Source organism: Lotus japonicus, chromosome 1 (genome assembly GCF_012489685.1).
Source record: "Lotus japonicus ecotype B-129 chromosome 1, LjGifu_v1.2".
Classification (NCBI taxonomy): Eukaryota; Viridiplantae; Streptophyta; class Magnoliopsida; order Fabales; family Fabaceae; genus Lotus; species Lotus japonicus.
Genome location: NC_080041.1, coordinates 61,855,282 through 61,872,707, shown reverse-complemented (window position 1 = coordinate 61,872,707; position 17,426 = coordinate 61,855,282). Strand labels below are relative to the sequence as shown.

Genomic DNA, 17,426 nt, shown 5'->3' with positions numbered 1-17,426 from the left:
TTTTGAAGCCTAGAGCGAGGGCTTTATTGGTGGTTATCTGTCTGGAGTGGACGCGGTGATACCGCTAAGGATAACAACTTTGGTACCAAAGGCATTTGCACGGGTCTCACTTGAGTCATATGTGTTATGGTGATATTTTTGGAGAGATTTGATGTGGTGGTAATTAGAGACTATTATATATGTTCTAATTGAGCTATAATTTATGGAGTATTTGCCATAACTGTGAACTTGATTAATTATGTTAAAATTACATAATTTATTATTTGTTAGTGAATGTGAGTAATTTATGTGGAGCATAGATAAGCTTTTACATTATTTATTATTATGCTTATCCATATGATATGAGTTCTCACCCTTCTGTTGGAATGATGTTCTATGCGACATCGCTCAGGTACCGAGGATAGTGGAGCTTCTCGCGAGGGTTAGTCAGAGGAGCTAGTCTTTTAGATATGCTTTTAGTGATGGGAGTCATGCTCTATTATGTAACACCGGGGAAACACTTAGTTTGAACCTTGATGTTAGGAGTTATTTTGTGAACTCTCTTTATTTATTTTTGGATTATGTTTTAGTTTGGAGTTGAAAAATAAATCCGTTGTGCTATGCATATGACGTTATGACACTAAGTTTGGAAATTTATATATTTATTATGAGCATGACAGGTGTTTTGATTTATGTTTCTAGAGAATAAGTGTGACACCCTCTGTGTTATGCATTTTACTCTGATTTATGATATATTATTATGCTGGGTTTAGAGGGTGTTACATTAGTGGTATCAGAGAATGATCGGTCAGTAGGCTAGGTTTATTAGCATGTTTAAATCCTTTTTGTATTCGATATGTGTTTTTGACGCAATCGATACTGTTTTGGAATTCTCAGGACAATGGTTGCAGGAAGGAATGATGAAGCTATCGCTGAGGCATTGGCATTGTTGGCTGGCGCCATTGGGCAAGGTCAGCAGGCGAATGCTGGAAATCAGAATCAGGATGAATTTCGTGCTTTGGGGAAGTTTCAGAGGAACAATCCACCAACCTTTGAAGGAGCATACAACCCTGACAAAGCACAGGCATGGCTGAAAGCAATTGAGAAGATCTTTCGAGTCATGAATTGTACTGATGCGCAGAAGGTGCAGTTTGGCACCCATATGCTTGAGAAAGAAGCTGAAGATTGGTGGGACAACACTGTTCAGAGGTTTGAAGGTGATGGGATGGAGATTACTTGGGATCTTTTCAAGGGTGCATTTCTTGAGAAGTACTATCCAGAAGACGTGCGTGGAAAGAAGGAAATTGAGTTTCTTGAACTGAAGCAGGGTAATGGAACTGTGGCGGAGTATGCTGCAAAGTTTGAGGAATTGATTAAGTTTTGTCCCCACTACAATACTGCTGAAGCTGAGAGATCTAAGTGTAACAAGTTTGTGAATGGTTTGAGACCTGAGATCAAGAAGGCTGTGGGCTATCAACAGATTGTCTGATTCTCTGATCTGGTTAACAGGAGTAGGATCTATGATGAAGATAGCAGGGAGAGTGCTGCTCACTACAAGTCTTTGAAAGAGAAGAAAGAAAAGGGGCAATTCAGAGGAAAACCGTATGGGAAACCTGCTGATATGAGTAAACAGAAAGCTGGTCATGACAAGAAGCCAAGTGGGGGAGGAGCTCCTAATCCGGTTAGGTGCTACAAGTGTGGTGTTGAAGGACATCGTTCTCTAGAGTGTCCCAATTCTGAGGTGAAATGTTTCAGGTGTGGCAAGCTAGGTCACAGGTCTTATGATTGTAAAGATGGCCCGATGGTGACTTGCTACAACTGTGGTGAGCAAGGTCACATTAGTACCAAGTGTGACAAGCCGAAGAAGGATCAGGCGAGAGGAAAGGTGTTTGCTTTATCTGGTGCTGAGACTACTGCTGAGGATAGACTGATCCGAGGTACGTGCTTTATTAAAAGTACACCTTTGATTGCTATTATTGATACTGGTGCAACACATTCTTTCATTTCTTGGAATTGTGTCAAGGAGTTGAATCTTCAGTTAACTGTTATGGATAGAAATATGGTTATTGATACTCCAGCTATGGGATCAGTGACTACTTCTCATGCATGTTTGCGTTGCCCGTTAAGTATTTGTGATAAAGACTTTGAAGTCGATTTAGTGTGCCTTTCTTTAGACCAACTTGATGTTATTCTTGGTATGGATTGGTTGAGATCCAACCATGTCTATATCAATTGCTTTGCTAAGGCAATTCTTTTTCTTGAACCTGAAAAGAACGCGGATATGTTTATGTCCACTAAGCAAGTGAATCAGTCACTGCGGGAGGGCACTGAGGTGTTTATGCTATTGGCAACCTTGAGTTTTACCGAGAAAGAAGCAATTAGTGAGTTACCGATCGTTTGTGATTTTCCGGAGGTCTTTCCTGCGGAGATAAGTGATTTGCCGCCAGAACGTGAAGTGGAGTTTGGGATCGACTTAGTTCCTGGAACTAGGCCGGTATCGATGGCCCCATATCGGATGTCAGCACCTGAATTGAAAGAATTGAAGAGTCAATTGGAGGATCTACTCGAGAAGAAGTTTATTCGCCCTAGCGTGTCACCGTGGGGCGCACCGGTTTTGTTGGTGAAGAAGAAGGAGGGTACTATGAGATTATGTGTGGCTTATAGACAAATGAATAAAGTGACTATCAAGAATAAGTATCCACTTCCAAGAATCGATGATTTGATGGATCAGTTGGTTGGTGCAAGTGTGTTCAGCAAGATAGATTTGAGGTCTGGGTATCATCAGATTCGTGTGAAGGCTGAAGATATTCAGAAAACTGCTTTTAGAACAAGATATGGTCACTATGAGTATTCTGTAATGCCATTCGGAGTGACTAATGCCCCTGGTGTATTTATGGAATACATGAACAGAATTTTCCATCAGTACTTGGATAAGTTCGTTGTTGTTTTTATTGATGATATTTTGATTTATTCCAAGAGTGAAGAAGATCATGCTGAGCATCTGCGAATTGTGTTGTCTGTGTTGAAGGAGAAACAGTTGTATGCTAAACTTTCTAAGTGTGAGTTTTGGTTGAAAGAAGTAAGTTTCCTTGGCTATGTGATATCGAGTGAAGGTATTGCTGTTGATCCATCGAAGGTTGAGGCTGTGTCGCAGTGGGAAGCTCCGAAATCTGTCTCCGAGATCCGAAGTTTTATGGGTTTAGCAGGCTATTACCGGAAATTTATTGAAGGATTTTCCAAGTTAGCTTTGCCAATGACGCAGTTGACTAGGAAGGGTCAAGCTTTTGTTTGGACCGCGGAGTGTGAAACTAGTTTCCGAGAGTTGAAGAGAAGGTTGACAACCGCTCCTGTTTTAATTTTGCCTAATCCGGTGGAACCGTTCGAAGTGTATTGTGATGCTTCTTTGATGGGTTTGGGTGGGGTGTTAATGCAGAATCAACAAGTTGTGGCTTATGCTTCAAGGCAACTTAAATTGCATGAGGGAAATTATCCGACTCACGATCTCGAATTAGCTGCTGTTGTATTTGTTTTTAAACTCTGGAGGCATTATTTGTTCGGATCAAGATTTGAGGTGTTTAGTGATCACAAGAGTTTGAAGTATTTGTTTGATCAAAAAGAGTTGAACATGAGGCAAAGAAGGTGGCTAGAGTTCTTGAAGGATTATGATTTTAGTTTGAATTACCATCCGGGTAAAGCGAATGTGGTAGCTGATGCATTGAGTAGAAAGTCTCTACATATGTCGATGTTGATGGTGCGAGAGATGGAGTTACTCGAGCAATTTAGAGATTTGAGTTTAGTTTGTGAAGAGACTTCTTATGGGGTGAAGCTTGGTATGTTGAAGCTTACTAGTGGCATTCTTGATGAGATTCGAGAGGGCCAACAATCTGATTTGAGTTTGGTGGATCGATTTACTTTGATCAATCAAGGTCGAGGCGGTGATTTTCGGATCGATGAGAATGGTATCATAAGATGTCATGACAGGGTTTGTGTTCCGGCTGTATCTGATTTGAGGAAGAGGATTCTTGAGGAGGGGCATCGTAGTGGACTGAGTATTCATCCTGGAGCTACGAAAATGTATCAAGATTTGAGAAAATTATTTTGGTGGCCAGGAATAAAGAAAGAAATTGCGGAGTTTGTGTATTCTTGTTTGACTTGTCAGAAGTCGAAAATTGAGCATCAGAAGCCATCTGGTTTGATGCAACCGTTATCCATTCCTGAATGGAAATGGGATAGTGTTTCCATGGATTTTGTGTCTGGATTTCCTAGGACACCGAGTCATTGTGATGCTGTTTGGGTGGTTGTAGACAGGTTGACAAAATCTGCCCACTTTATTCCTATAAGGATGGATTATCCCATGGAGAAGTTAGCGAAGTTGTACATTGAGAAGATTGTCAGTTTGCATGGTATTCCGTCTAGTATTGTGTCGGATCGAGATCCGAGGTTTACCTCTAGGTTTTGGGAAGGATTGCAAAATGCTTTGGGTACGAAGTTGCGTTTGAGTTCTGCTTACCATCCGCAAACAGATGGTCAGACGGAGAGGACAATTCAGTCACTGGAAGATCTTTTGAGAGCTTGTGTGTTGGAACAAGGAGGTGCTTGGGATAGTTTCTTGCCTTTGATTGAGTTTACTTATAACAATAGTTTCCATGCTAGTATTGGGATGGCACCATTTGAAGCTTTGTATGGAAGGAGATGTAGGACGCCAATATGTTGGTATGAATCTGGTGAGAGTGTGGTTGTAGGACCGGAGATAGTTCAGCAGACTACTGACAAGATCAAGATGATTCGGGAGAAGATGAAGGCTTCTCAGAGTCGTCAGAAAAGTTGCCACGATAAGAGGAGGAAAGCACTCGAGTTCGAGAAGGGAGATCATGTATTTCTTAGAGTTACTCCGATAACGGGTGTTGGTCGAGCATTGAAGTCGCGCAAGCTGACGCCATGTTTCATTGGTCCTTATCAGATTTCAGAGAGAGTAGGTGCAGTGGCTTATCGAATCGCCTTGCCACCGTCACTTGCTAATCTCCATGACGTGTTCCATGTGTCGCAGTTGAGGAAATACATTGCAGATCCGTCTCATGTGATCCAAGAAGATGATATAAAAGTAAGAGATAACTTAACCGTGGAGACATTACCTATGCGAATAGAGGATAAAAGATTGAAGCGGCTTCGTGGCAAGGAGATTGCATTGGTGAAGGTTGCTTGGGGAGGACCAGCAGGGGGAAATGTTACTTGGGAGCTTGAGAGTCAGATGAAGGAGTCCTACCCCGAGTTGTTTGGTTAAGGTAATTTTCGAGGGCGAAAATCCTTAAGTGGGGGAGAGTTGTAACACCCCATTTTCTGATTAGTAGAATGTTAATTATTTTATTTTAATTATTATTAGGTTATATATTTATTTGAATAAATATGTGATTTTATTATATAATAAGGTGATAAAGTGATATATGTAGTGAATAAATTATTTAAATTGGATATGAGTGATATATGTGATTATTATTTAAATCTTATGTGATATAGTAAAAGATTTAATTAAATAAGTTTTAGGGCTTAGAATGAGTAATTAGGAGTGAATTAGAAAGAGAGAAATCAGAATTTGAGAATTGGAGAAGTTAGCAGAGGAGAAGAAAAGAAGCGTGAAAAGAGAGAAGGGGAGAAAAGAGAAGAAAAACCTAGAATTTGATCTTCAAGAGGTAAGGGTTTGAATTCATGTTTTATGGATTGGTATGATAGTGGATAATGATAGAAAGCATGATTTAGGAACCCTAGGTTGCAAAAATTCCCAAATTGAAATAGTTAGGGTTTGGTTTTTAGATGATTTTGGGGGTAGATGATAGGCTTGCATGATGCGCAGAAATTTACGTTCTCTTGTACCCTTTTTCGTGCTATGTTAATGGCCAAATTTGAAGAAGAAGTCTTCATAAAATTTGTAGGTTTTTCTGTTACAAAACTTTTGCCACTGGTTTCACGTCATTCCGATGTCTGTAGCTCGAGTTATGTTGATTTTAGTGAGTATAGGTTAAGCTGTCCAGTTTCTTACGAACTGCGGTTAGTGTACGATTTTTCCTGATTTTTGTACTTCGAATTGTGACTTGAAAATTTATAGAGATTTACAAAACGTGTATACGGAACCATGATAAAAATATTAGATTTTTCTGAGTATATTTGATAATTTACATTTGTTTAATAGTTCATTAGATGTGTGGTGCGCGCACATGGTGAGTTGCGCAGGAGGATGTCGCAAGATGTCGCGACATGGCGAGTTGCGTAGGGAGATGTCGTGAGATGTCGCGACATGGCGAGTTATTCAGCGACATGGCAAGTTGCGTAGGGAGATGTCGTGAGATGTCGCGACATGGCGAGTTGTGCAGTGAGATGTCGCTAGATGGCGAACAGGAGCATGTCGCGAGTTTTTGGGAAAATTTAGAGAGAAATTCAGTCTTTAGGAAATAGTTGCAGAACCTGTTATATATGAATTATATTTAATTTACATCTATTTTTAATAATCATTATATGATGTTGTTTCTGAATTGATGTTATGTTTGAGATGCTAAGTTGTTGTGATTGCAAGTTGTATAATTGATAACATGTAATATGTGTTTTGTGCAACTGGTGATGAATATGCTAAAATAATTAGGACTTGGAGATGGTCTGAATATGCATATGTTAGTTGAGTATTGCACAATACACTGCATAGTTGTCAAGAGGCAATGTTTGCTAGTTCTCGTTGAGGCTAGTGACTTGTCCCAAAACTGCAGTGGTTTTGAAGCCTAGAGCGAGGGCTTTATTGGTGATTATCTGTCTGGAGTGGACGCGGTGATACCGCTAAGGATAACAACTTTGGTACCAAAGGCATTTGCACGGGTCTCACTTGAGTCATATGTGTTATGGTGATATTTTTGGAGAGATTTGATGTGGTGGTAATTAGAGACTATTATATATGTTCTAATTGAGCTATAATTTATGGAGTATTTGCCATAACTGTGAACTTGATTAATTATGTTAAAATTACATAATTTATTATTTGTTAGTGAATGTGAGTAATTTATGTGGAGCATAGATAAGCTTTTACATTATTTATTATTATGCTTATCCATATGATATGAGTTCTCACCCTTCTGTTGGAATGATGTTCTATGCGACATCGCTCAGGTACCGAGGATAGTGGAGCTTCTCGCGAGGGTTAGTCAGAGGAGCTAGTCTTTTAGATATGCTTTTAGTGATGGAAGTCATGCTCTATTATGTAACACCGGGGAAACACTTAGTTTGAACCTTGATGTTAGGAGTTATTTTGTGAACTTTCTTTATTTATTTTTGGATTATGTTTTAGTTTGGAGTTGAAAAATAAATCCGTTGTGCTATGCATATGACGTTATGACACTAAGTTTGGAAATTTATATATTTATTATGAGCATGACAGGTGTTTTGATTTATGTTTCTGGAGAATAAGTGTGACACCCTCTGTGTTATGCATTTTACTCTGATTTATGATATATTATTATGCGGGGTTTAGAGGGTGTTACATTTAGCAGTTAAAGGATCAGGCAATATGGTACCAGAGGGAACAAAGCATTCATACAAAGATTTAGCTTTAGACACAGAGGGCTCATTTCTAATTGGTTTAGAATAGCCAATGCCATGCATTCCATTTCTGCTTACGCCATAGATCATTGAAGCCATCAAGCTTCTATCTACGCTCTTAGCCAGGAATCTTTGAAAGGACTTTTCATACTTAGATTCATTTCTACAATCAGAGGCATCACAAGCAACTATTTCTTCTAACTTAGCGATCTGGTTCTTAAGCACAGAGTTAGAATTGATCAAAGCATGATTATCATTTTTCAAATCAGAAATAATTTTCTCATGTTCAGAAGGAGTCTTTGAAGCAGCAGATAAGTCCTTTTTCAACTTTTTATGCTTAGACAATAAGGAGTTATACTTATCCATAATATCAGACAAAGCATGTTTCAGTTCAAAGGTAGAGAAAGAAGCGAATACCTCATTTTCATCGTCTGAATTAGGATCTCCTTCTGATTCTGAGTCAGAGTCAACAGCTTCCTTTGACTCTGCTCCTTTGTCCTTGACAATAGCCATGAGTCCTTGGACTTCACCATCAGAGTCAACATCCTCTGACTCTGATTCATCAAATGTCACCATCAGACTCTTCTTCGTCTTGAAGTGCTTCTTTGGCTTCTTGTCCTTCTTCAACCTTGGACAATCACTTTTGTAGTGCCCTGATTCTTTGCACTCAAAACATGTGACTTCCTTGATTGATGACTTCTTCTGGCCTGAGGATTCAGACTTTCCTTTGGCCTTTCCAGAGCTTCTGTCCTTGCTTTGCTTGTGCTTCCAGATGCGGTTGAGTCTCTTGGAGATCAGAGTCAGCTCATCTTCATCAGAATCTTCTGATGCTTCTTCAGATTCTTCTGCTTCAGCTTGGAGAGCCTTTGACTTCTCAGCCTTAGCCTTTTCAGATTTGGATTTCAAGGTTATAGACTTTTTCCTCAGATCTTGCATCTCAGAACGCTTCAGCTCATGGCATTTCAGAATGCTAATGAGTTCTTCTAAACTCATACGCTCGACATCTCTTGTGAGCTCTATTGATGTCACTAAAGGCATCCAACTTTCATGAAGAGACCTGATGACCCTTATGACATGATCTTTTGTTGTGTAGCTCTTGTTGAGAGGTCGTATTCCAGCTACAAGCAACTGAAATCTGGAGAACATTTCTTCAATGGACTCATTTGGCTCCATGATGAAGGATTCATACTTTTGGATCAAAGACAATGTCTTTGATTCTTTAACTTTCTTGTTTCCTTCATGAGACATCTTCAGAGATTCAAAAATGCCTTTTGCATACTCACGATCTGTAATCTTCTGGTACTCTTCATAAGAAATAGCACTTAGAAGAATTGCTCTTGCTTTGTGATGTTGTGAGTACAGCTTCTTTTGATCTGCAGTCATCTCTGACCTTGGGATCTTCTTGCCTTCTTCATCAACTGGACGCTCATAGCCATCCACAATAATATCCCAGAGATCTGCATCAAAACCCAGAAAGAAACTTTCGAGTCTATCTTTCCAATACTCGAACCTTTGGCCGTCGAACATAGGAGGCTTTGTGTTGTATCCATCTTTCTGTGTTTCACTGGTGGTAGCCATTGTTTTTCACACCGGCCCGGATCACTGAACACTGTTAGGTGTGGTAATCAGAACTTGCGCTCTGATACCAATTGAAGGTATGAAAAACGGTAGAAAGGGGGGGTTTGAATAACGTTTTCAAGATAAAACTTCCACCTTTAATCTTTCGAAACAAACTATGTGCTAAAGATAAGAGATAGAAAAAGCACACAAGGATTTTATCCTGGTTCACTTGATAAATCACTCAAGCTAATCCAGTCCACCCGTTAAGGTGATTTCTTCCTTCTTAGAATGAAGGCAATCCACTAATCAGGTATGTGTTACAATTGCACTTGAAACCTACAAGTGACTAACAATACACTGACTTAGCTCACACTAAGATTCACTCTCTTAGTCTTCTCTAGGATCCGATCAACGTTGATCTCCTAAAGGAAAACTATACAACTGTATATGAAGTTCTTGTTTACAAAGAAAGTGCTTCTAAAAAGCTTATAGTAAACACAATGAAATTCAGGATGAAGGAAAGCTTAGAAGGATTTGAATATTTCTTGCGCGTGTGTGAATGCTTCTTGCCTTCTTCTTTCAATCTTCAGCCTCTATTTATACTCCAAGGATTAGGGTTGAACGTTGCATGGAAATGCTACCGTTGGAGGGCAGTTCTGGAAATTCCAGCTTCTGCTGTGGCTGAGGATGTTAGGAAGGTCGTCAGGATAGTACACTTTTCTCTTGTACTTTGGATAGTGACTTGACCTTAACCTTGTAGACTTCTGATCAGAGGAGCGCTTCGTATAGGAACTTGTGAAGCTGATTGATCAGAGTCAGAGGGAAGCTTGGATCCTCTGACCGTTGTACCTTCTGATCTTCACTTCAGAGGATCAGTACATGGTCTTCAGAGCCAGTTGCTTCTAGACTTCAGAGTCTTCACTCTTCAGAGTCTGGATCGTCAGAGTCTTCTACACCATCAGAGCTTCTGAGCCTTCGGAGTCTTTTGGTTGTCAGATCTTCTGGATCATCAGAGCTTTAAGTGAGTTGAAACCTTATCAGAGCTTAATTTACTTCAGATCTTCTGAAGCTTTTCCACTGTTCAGAGTGAACATGGAGAATGCGAAAGCGTTGCTTGGGTCACTCTTTATGCACAATGCTTCTGATTTGTGTGAGACTGCATCAAGGTCAGAGCCTGTAAATAGCACACTCAGAAAAACACGTTAGAGTACCATAATTGTTCATATCAAAAGGTTAACTTGTTCATAGAGTTGTACTACTAGATCAAAACTTGATCTTACATTTCTCCCGTCATGTGACGCGAGCATCCACTGTCCAGATACCATGATTGGAGTCTCAGTGGAGCTATCAAGGATATCTGCAACATAGATAATCTTATCCTTAGGTACCCACTTTATGGGTCCTCTTTTGTTAGTTACCCCAGAGGTTCTGATCACCTTGGGTTTCTCAACATGGTAATGTAAAGGAATTTTTGCATGATATTTAGACATGGAGAAATATCCCTTTTTGAGAGGGGGTTTAGCAACTTCAGCAGGTAAAGGATCAGGAAATATGGTACCAGAGGGAACAAAGCATTCATACAAAGATTTAGCTTTAGGCATAGAAGACTCATTTCTAATTGGTTTAGAATAGCCAATGCCATGCATTCCATTTCTGCTTACGCCATAGATCATTGAAGCCATTAAGCTTCTGTCTACGCTTTTAGCCAGGAATCTTTGAAAAGATTTTTCATACTTAGATTCATGCTTACTATCAGAGGAATCGCAGGCAATAACTTCTTCTAACTGAACAATTTGATTCTTAAGCACAGAGTTAGAATTCACTAAAGCATGGTTATCATTTTTCAAAACAGAAATCATTTTCTCATGTTCAGAAGGAGTCTTAGAAGCAGCAGATAAGTCCTTTTTCAGCTTTTTATGCTTAGACAATAAAGAGTTATACTTATCCATGATATCAGACAAAGCATGTTTCAGTTCAGAGGTTGAGAAAGAAGCGAATACCTCATTTTCATCGTCTGAGTTAGGATCTCCTTCGGATTCTGAGTCAGAGTCAACAGCATCCTTTGACTCTGCTCCTTTGTCTTTGACAATAGCCATGAGTCCTTGGACTTCACCATCAGAGTCAACATCCTCTGACTCTGATTCGTCAAAAGTCACCATCAGACTTTTCTTGGTCTTGAAGTGCTTCTTTGGCCTCTTGTACTTCTTCAACTTTGGACAGTCACTTTTGTAGTGCCCTGATTCTTTGCACTCGAAACATGTGACTTCCTTGATTGATGACTTCTTCTGGCCTGAGGATTCAGACTTTCCTTTGGCCTTTCCAGAGCCTCTGTACTTGCTTTGCTTGTGCTTCCAGATGCGGTTGAGTCTTTTAGAGATCAGAGTCAGTTCATCTTCATCAGAATCTTCTGATGCTTCTTCAGATTCTTCTGCTTCAGCTTGGAGAGCTTTTGACTTCTCAGCTTTAGCATTCTCAGATTTGGATTTCAAGGTTATTGACTTCTTCCTCAGATCTTGCATCTCTAAGCGCTTCAGCTCATGGCACTTCAGTATGCTGATGAGTTCTTCTAAACTCATACGCTCAACATCTCTCGTAAGCTCTATTGAAGTCACCAAGGGCATCCAGCTTTCAGGAAGACTTCTGATGATCCTTATGACATGATCTTTTGTTGTGTAGCTCTTGTTGAGAGGTCGTATTCCAGCTACAAGCAACTGAAATCTGGAGAACATTTCTTTAATGGACTCGTTTGGTTCCATGATGAAGGACTCATACTTTTGGATCAAGGACAACGCCTTTGATTCTTTGACTTTCTTGTTTCCTTCATGAGACATCTTCAGGGATTCAAAGATGCCCTTAGCAAACTCACGATCTGTAATCTTCTGGTACTCTTCATAAGAGATAGCACTTAGAAGAATTGCTCTAGCTTTGGGATGTTGTGAGTAAAGCTTCTTTTGATCTGCATTTATCTCTGACCTTGGGGTCTTCTTGCCTTCTGCATCAACTGGACGCGCATAGCCATCCACAATAATATCCTAGAGATCTGCATCGAAACCCAGAAAGAAACTTTCAAGTCTATCTTTCCAATATTCGAACCTTTGATAGTCGAACATGGGAGGCTTTGCATTGTAACCATCTTTTTGTGTTTCACTGGTGGTAGCCATTGTTTTTCACACCGGCCCGGATCACTGAACACTGTTAGGTGTGGTAATCAGAACTTGCGCTCTGATACCAATTGAAGGTATGAAAAACGGTAGAAGGGGGGTTTGAATAACGTTTTTAGAATAAAACTTCCACCTTAAGATTTTATCAAATCTTTCATGAAAAAATAAAGTGCTTGAGATAAGAGATAGGAAAGCACACAAGGATTTTATCCTGGTTCACTTGATGAATCACTCAAGCTAATCCAGTCCACCCGTTAAGGTGATTTCTTCCTTCTTAGAATGAAGGCAATCCACTAATCAGGTAAATGTTACAACTGCACTTGAAACCTACAAGTGACTAACAATACACTGACTTAGCTCTCACTAAGATTCACTCTCTTAGTCTTCTCTAGGATCCGATCAAACTTGATCTCCTAAAGGTAACTAAATAACTGTTTAAGAAGGAATGTTTACAAAGAATTTGCTTCTGAAAAGCTAATAGTAAACACAATGAATTCAGATGAAAGAATGCTTAGAAGGTTTGAGAATATCTTGCGCGTGTGAGATTCTTCCAACCGCATCTTTCAATCTTCAGCCTCTATTTATACTCCAAGGATTAGGGTTTGAACGCTGCATGGGAATGCTACCGTTGGAGGGCAGTTCTGGAAATTCCAGCTTCTATTGTGGCTGAGAATGTTAGGTATGTCGTCAGGATAGTACATTTGCTTTTGTACTTGGATAGTGACTTGACCTTTAAACCTAGTAGACTTCTGATCATGGGAATGCTTCATGTTGGAACTTGTGAAGCTCGTTGATCAGAGTCAGAGGGAAGTAGAGATCCTCTGACCGTTGTATCTTCTGATTCTGAACTCAGAGGGAAGTACATGGTCTTCAGAGTCATCTTGCTTCTGGACATCAGAGTTTCCACTTTTCAGTTTCTGGATCTTCAGAGTCTTCTACTCCGTCAGAACATCGTAACCTTCAGAGTGTCTGGGTTGTCAGAACGTCTGGATCTTCAGAACTTCAAGTGACTGAGTCCATATCAGAGCTTGTATGACTTCAGATCTTCTCAAGCGTTTCTATTGTTCAGAGTGAACATAGATGTTGCGAAAGCGTTGCTTGGGTCACTCTTTAAGCACAATGCTTCTGATTTGTGCAAGATTAAATTGAGGTCAGAGCCTGTAAATAGCACACTCAGAATAACACGTTAGAGTACCATAATTGTTCATACTAAAATGTTAACTTGTAATCATCAAAACATAGAGTTGTACTACTCGATCAAAACTTGATCTTACAAGTGAATGAGGTGGTTACTCCACCGCGTGCTAGCCCTTCACCTGCTTGGATGGAGGCCGCCTTCGGGCGTATGTTTTTGAGACAAGGTCGCCTTCAAAGGGATCTTGATCTCCATTGGAGGGGTGGTAGCACGTCGGATCCAAGGTATAATGGCCCAATGGATTTCAATACATTGGAGTAAGGAATGATTGATTAGAGCCTAATGCATGATGCCGGAATTCATCCGGAGTATGATGATGGGAGGGGCAATCAAGGCCCCATGGAGTGATGTGTGATGAGGTACTTCTACCCTTAGATAGGTCATGCATTTATATCATATTCTCCTTTTGTAGTTTTTGTTTTTCTTTTGCTCATGCATTAAGTAGATAGTTTTGTTTATTTTGTTGGGTCTATTGCTTCCCTATACTCACATGATGTTACCCGCAAGTTTTGCTCTTGTACTTATGTTGGTTTTGAAATTGTTTTTATGAATACTTAAGTTGTTTTTGGGAATGAGTGATTGCATGCTTGGGAAAGAGAGGAGGAGACTTCGGTCTTCCGAGTGTTTCTTGAGAATAGGTGGGTGTGAGTCCATTAAGGGTCTATCTTTGACCCTTGACCATAAAAATTCCCTGGAGAATCCCGACTCACTTGTACTTCTTGGTTCTGCGTTGATTTCACTCATTGCATGCTTAGTGATACTTGCCTTATTCTTGAGACTTTTAGGACTTTGTGCTACTGAGTTTATTGGCTTGTATATTATCCTTAGTTGTGTCATTTGAGCCTTAATGGAGATTTTGTTATTGCCAAATAATTGGGATGGATGTTTGGTTGGAATTTTGGTGAGTGTTGGTCCTTGAAATGTTATGGAGCTGAATAAGTTTGAAATGGTCTCTTTCCCCAAGTGAAAAAATTGAAAATAGAAAAAGGAAAGAAAAACTCCGAATCAAATTGGAGTTCAAAAAAAAAGAAAGAAAAAGGAAGTTGAAAAAGGGGTCAAGAGACTTGTGCTTAATATGTTAAATATGTTAATTGTTAAAAGCTCCGGGGTAATTAATTTGGACCACACTCATTATGCTTTGAAAGCCTAGTCATCCTTAGGGCCCAACCGTCGTCATGTTTAACCAAGCCAGCATTTCAACCCTCTTTAAAGGCTCTTTGAATTTGTGCATGTTTGATCTTTGTTTCTTTTGAGTGAATGATACCCAGAACCTATGAACTACTTGTATGCTTAGTGCACTATATCAATGTCTCATCTTAGGAGATTTAGATCTATATGTTTTCCATGCATAGGCTCTACACTCTTCTCTATTTAAAAGTTGCATGAAGTTGTTTGTTGAATCTTTCTCTTGGAACCGGCTGTAGTTACTATATCCCCCTGTTTTGTAGTAAGTATCCCTTGTTGAGGCATTTGTCTTGGGAGAAATTCTTATGCTTGAGGGAAAGTGAGTGTTTTTTACGCTCGAGGGCGAGCTGTCGTTGAGTATAGTGGTGTGATGACCCTATTTTAGTAGTGTTTTTAGGGTCATTTCTTTGTGAGTTTTGAGTCTTTTCACTTTGTCTCATAAAGGGTTTCATGCATTCTCAGACATTTTTATCTTTATTTGAGTTTTTGTTTGGTTTTGGTAATTATGTAGTTTTATAAGGGTCTTTCTTGCATTTTTATAAAGTTTAGGTCTTCCATGTGTTTTCCATGGAATTGTGAGGACTATTATGCTTTTAACCCTTTGAATTTCTTGATATTTTTCCTTGTCTTGGTCCTTAAGTGTTTCAGCTGATAACTCGTGAAGAGGGAAGGCCAAAAAGCATGAAGAATTGATGGAAGCATTCAAAGGGGGGTTACAAGAAGATTTGGAGTCATTTTCAGCGAGCAGCTGGCGCTCAAGCGCCAACACTCCAGAAGCTTGGGAGCTGGTGTTTTTCCCAGGGTAGCACTTGAGTGCCCTGGCTCGACCATTTTGCTTATAAATAAGGCTTTTGTCATTTTATTCAGGACTTTTTGTCATTTCCTTAGAATTTTACTAAGTTTAGAAGCTGAGGGAGAGCTTTGGGGCTTGTGGGAAGCTTTCACCTTGTAATTTCTCAGGTTTCTTTACATTTCATTGTATGGATTTCCTAGCCATGAGTGGCTAGTTTACTTTTTTCTTTGGGTTTAAGTGATTTCATGAATCTCTAGTTGTTAATTCCTATCCCTATGCTTTTGTTCTTGATTCTACCTTGAATTTCAATTTTATATTGCATGATTAGCTTGTGTGCACACTTGCTATAGGCTAGACTATAATCATATCGGAAGATTGTTGTGGTTTAGGGACTTGAATTGAAATTGATCCTTCTATGCTTTCTACTAGGAATAGAATAAGGGCTGGGTTTTGTTGGCCGAAATTTTAATGTTCTAAAACCTCATATAATTGACTAAGTACACAAGGAATTGGCTTAGCTTTTAGTATGAGAGAATTGCTTATGTGAGGAATCAATAAGTGAGTAACTAGACTAGAACAACAAGGAGTGAATCAAGAGTTCATATGCATAGGGTAGGTGGACTAGAGTGGATTGGATGATCGATAACCCAAGGCATTTCTATCAATTGATATTTTCAACCTTTTTACTTATGCTCAATTTGCAAACCCTTTTGTCACAATCAATCAAACTAATTTCTGGAATTTTCTTGCTTTCAAAACTCACAAACTTCAAGCTTAAACCATAATTCTCACTCACGGTCCCTGTGGATTCGATATTAAAACCCGGAGATATCTGTACACTAGCAGATTGTCCAACATCCACAACCACGACTATAAACTTCATTTGTGCCTTGGCCACTGGGAATGGTCCCAAAATGTATGTTCCCCACATGGCGAACGACCATGGTGCCATCATTTTCGTTAGGTGCTCTGGCGGGGCTTTGTGCAAATCTGCAAAGATTTGACACTTAGCACATTTCTTGACATATTCCAAACAGTCTTTCTTGATCGTTGGCCAATAAAAACCCGCTCTTAGTACTTTCATCGCTAAGGACCACCCACCTATGTGACTGGAACACACTCCTTCGTGAACTTATGCCATAATGTCTTGAGCCTCCTTTGTATTCACACATTTGAGCAATGGCGACATGATTCCTCGTCGATATAATTCATCGCCCACCATGGTGTAAAAAATGGCTTCCCTTCGTCTTTCTCTTGTGTTCAAGCTTTCGTCTTTGGGAGGGTTCTTGAGAAATTCTTTGATTTGTTCCATCCATGAGGCTTCCCCTTCTATTATTGCTTTTATTGCTTTCATTTTTATCTCAACTAGATCAATACTTGGAAGCGGTAAGGTTTCCTGTATCATTGTCTGGTAATTGCCCAACCGACCCGTGCTAGCCAATTTTGCCAAAACGTCCGCCCTCTCATTCTGGCTTCGTGGAATGTGTTCAATTCTAACCTCCTTGACCGCCATCATAAGTCTCTGAACAATCTCCAAATACTTTGAAAGTTGTGGATCTTTCACCTGATATTCTCCCTTGACTTGCTTAACCACTAATTGTGAGTCTCCTTTTATGTACAACCTTTGGACGCCTGCTATGAGGGCTTCATATTCTACTTGATTATTACTTGCTCTAAATTCAAACTTTAATGACTGCTCAATCGTCATTTTGTCGGGACCATCTATGGTTATGCTCGCCCCACTGCCTTTGTCATTTGAGGATTCGTCAACGGAAAGGATCCATTCCCCATTTGAACTCTCGCACTCCGAGGGCGTCATTTCAACCACGAAATCAATCAAACTCTGAATGGTGACAGTTCCTCTTAGCTCATATTGAATATCATATTAAGATAACTCCACTGACTAGCTAACCAATTGCCCTGATAAGTAAGGTTTTGTAGCACTTGTCTTAATGGAATGTCAGTCTTGACTTTCATT

The 17,426-nt window shown here is 39.7% G+C and overlaps 1 protein-coding gene and 1 pseudogene across 1 annotated transcript; one reads left to right on the top strand and one right to left on the bottom strand.

The window, feature by feature from the left end:
* Positions 1 to 880: 880 nt before the first annotated feature.
* On the top strand, positions 881 to 7,166 carry LOC130741236 (uncharacterized; annotated as a pseudogene).
* Positions 7,167 to 16,580: 9,414 nt separating this feature from the next.
* Positions 16,581 to 17,156, bottom strand: LOC130741226 (uncharacterized). Its single transcript, XM_057594072.1, has one exon. It carries the CDS (start codon positions 17,154 to 17,156, stop codon positions 16,581 to 16,583), a length of 576 nt encoding a protein of 191 aa, XP_057450055.1.
* Positions 17,157 to 17,426: the final 270 nt, after the last annotated feature.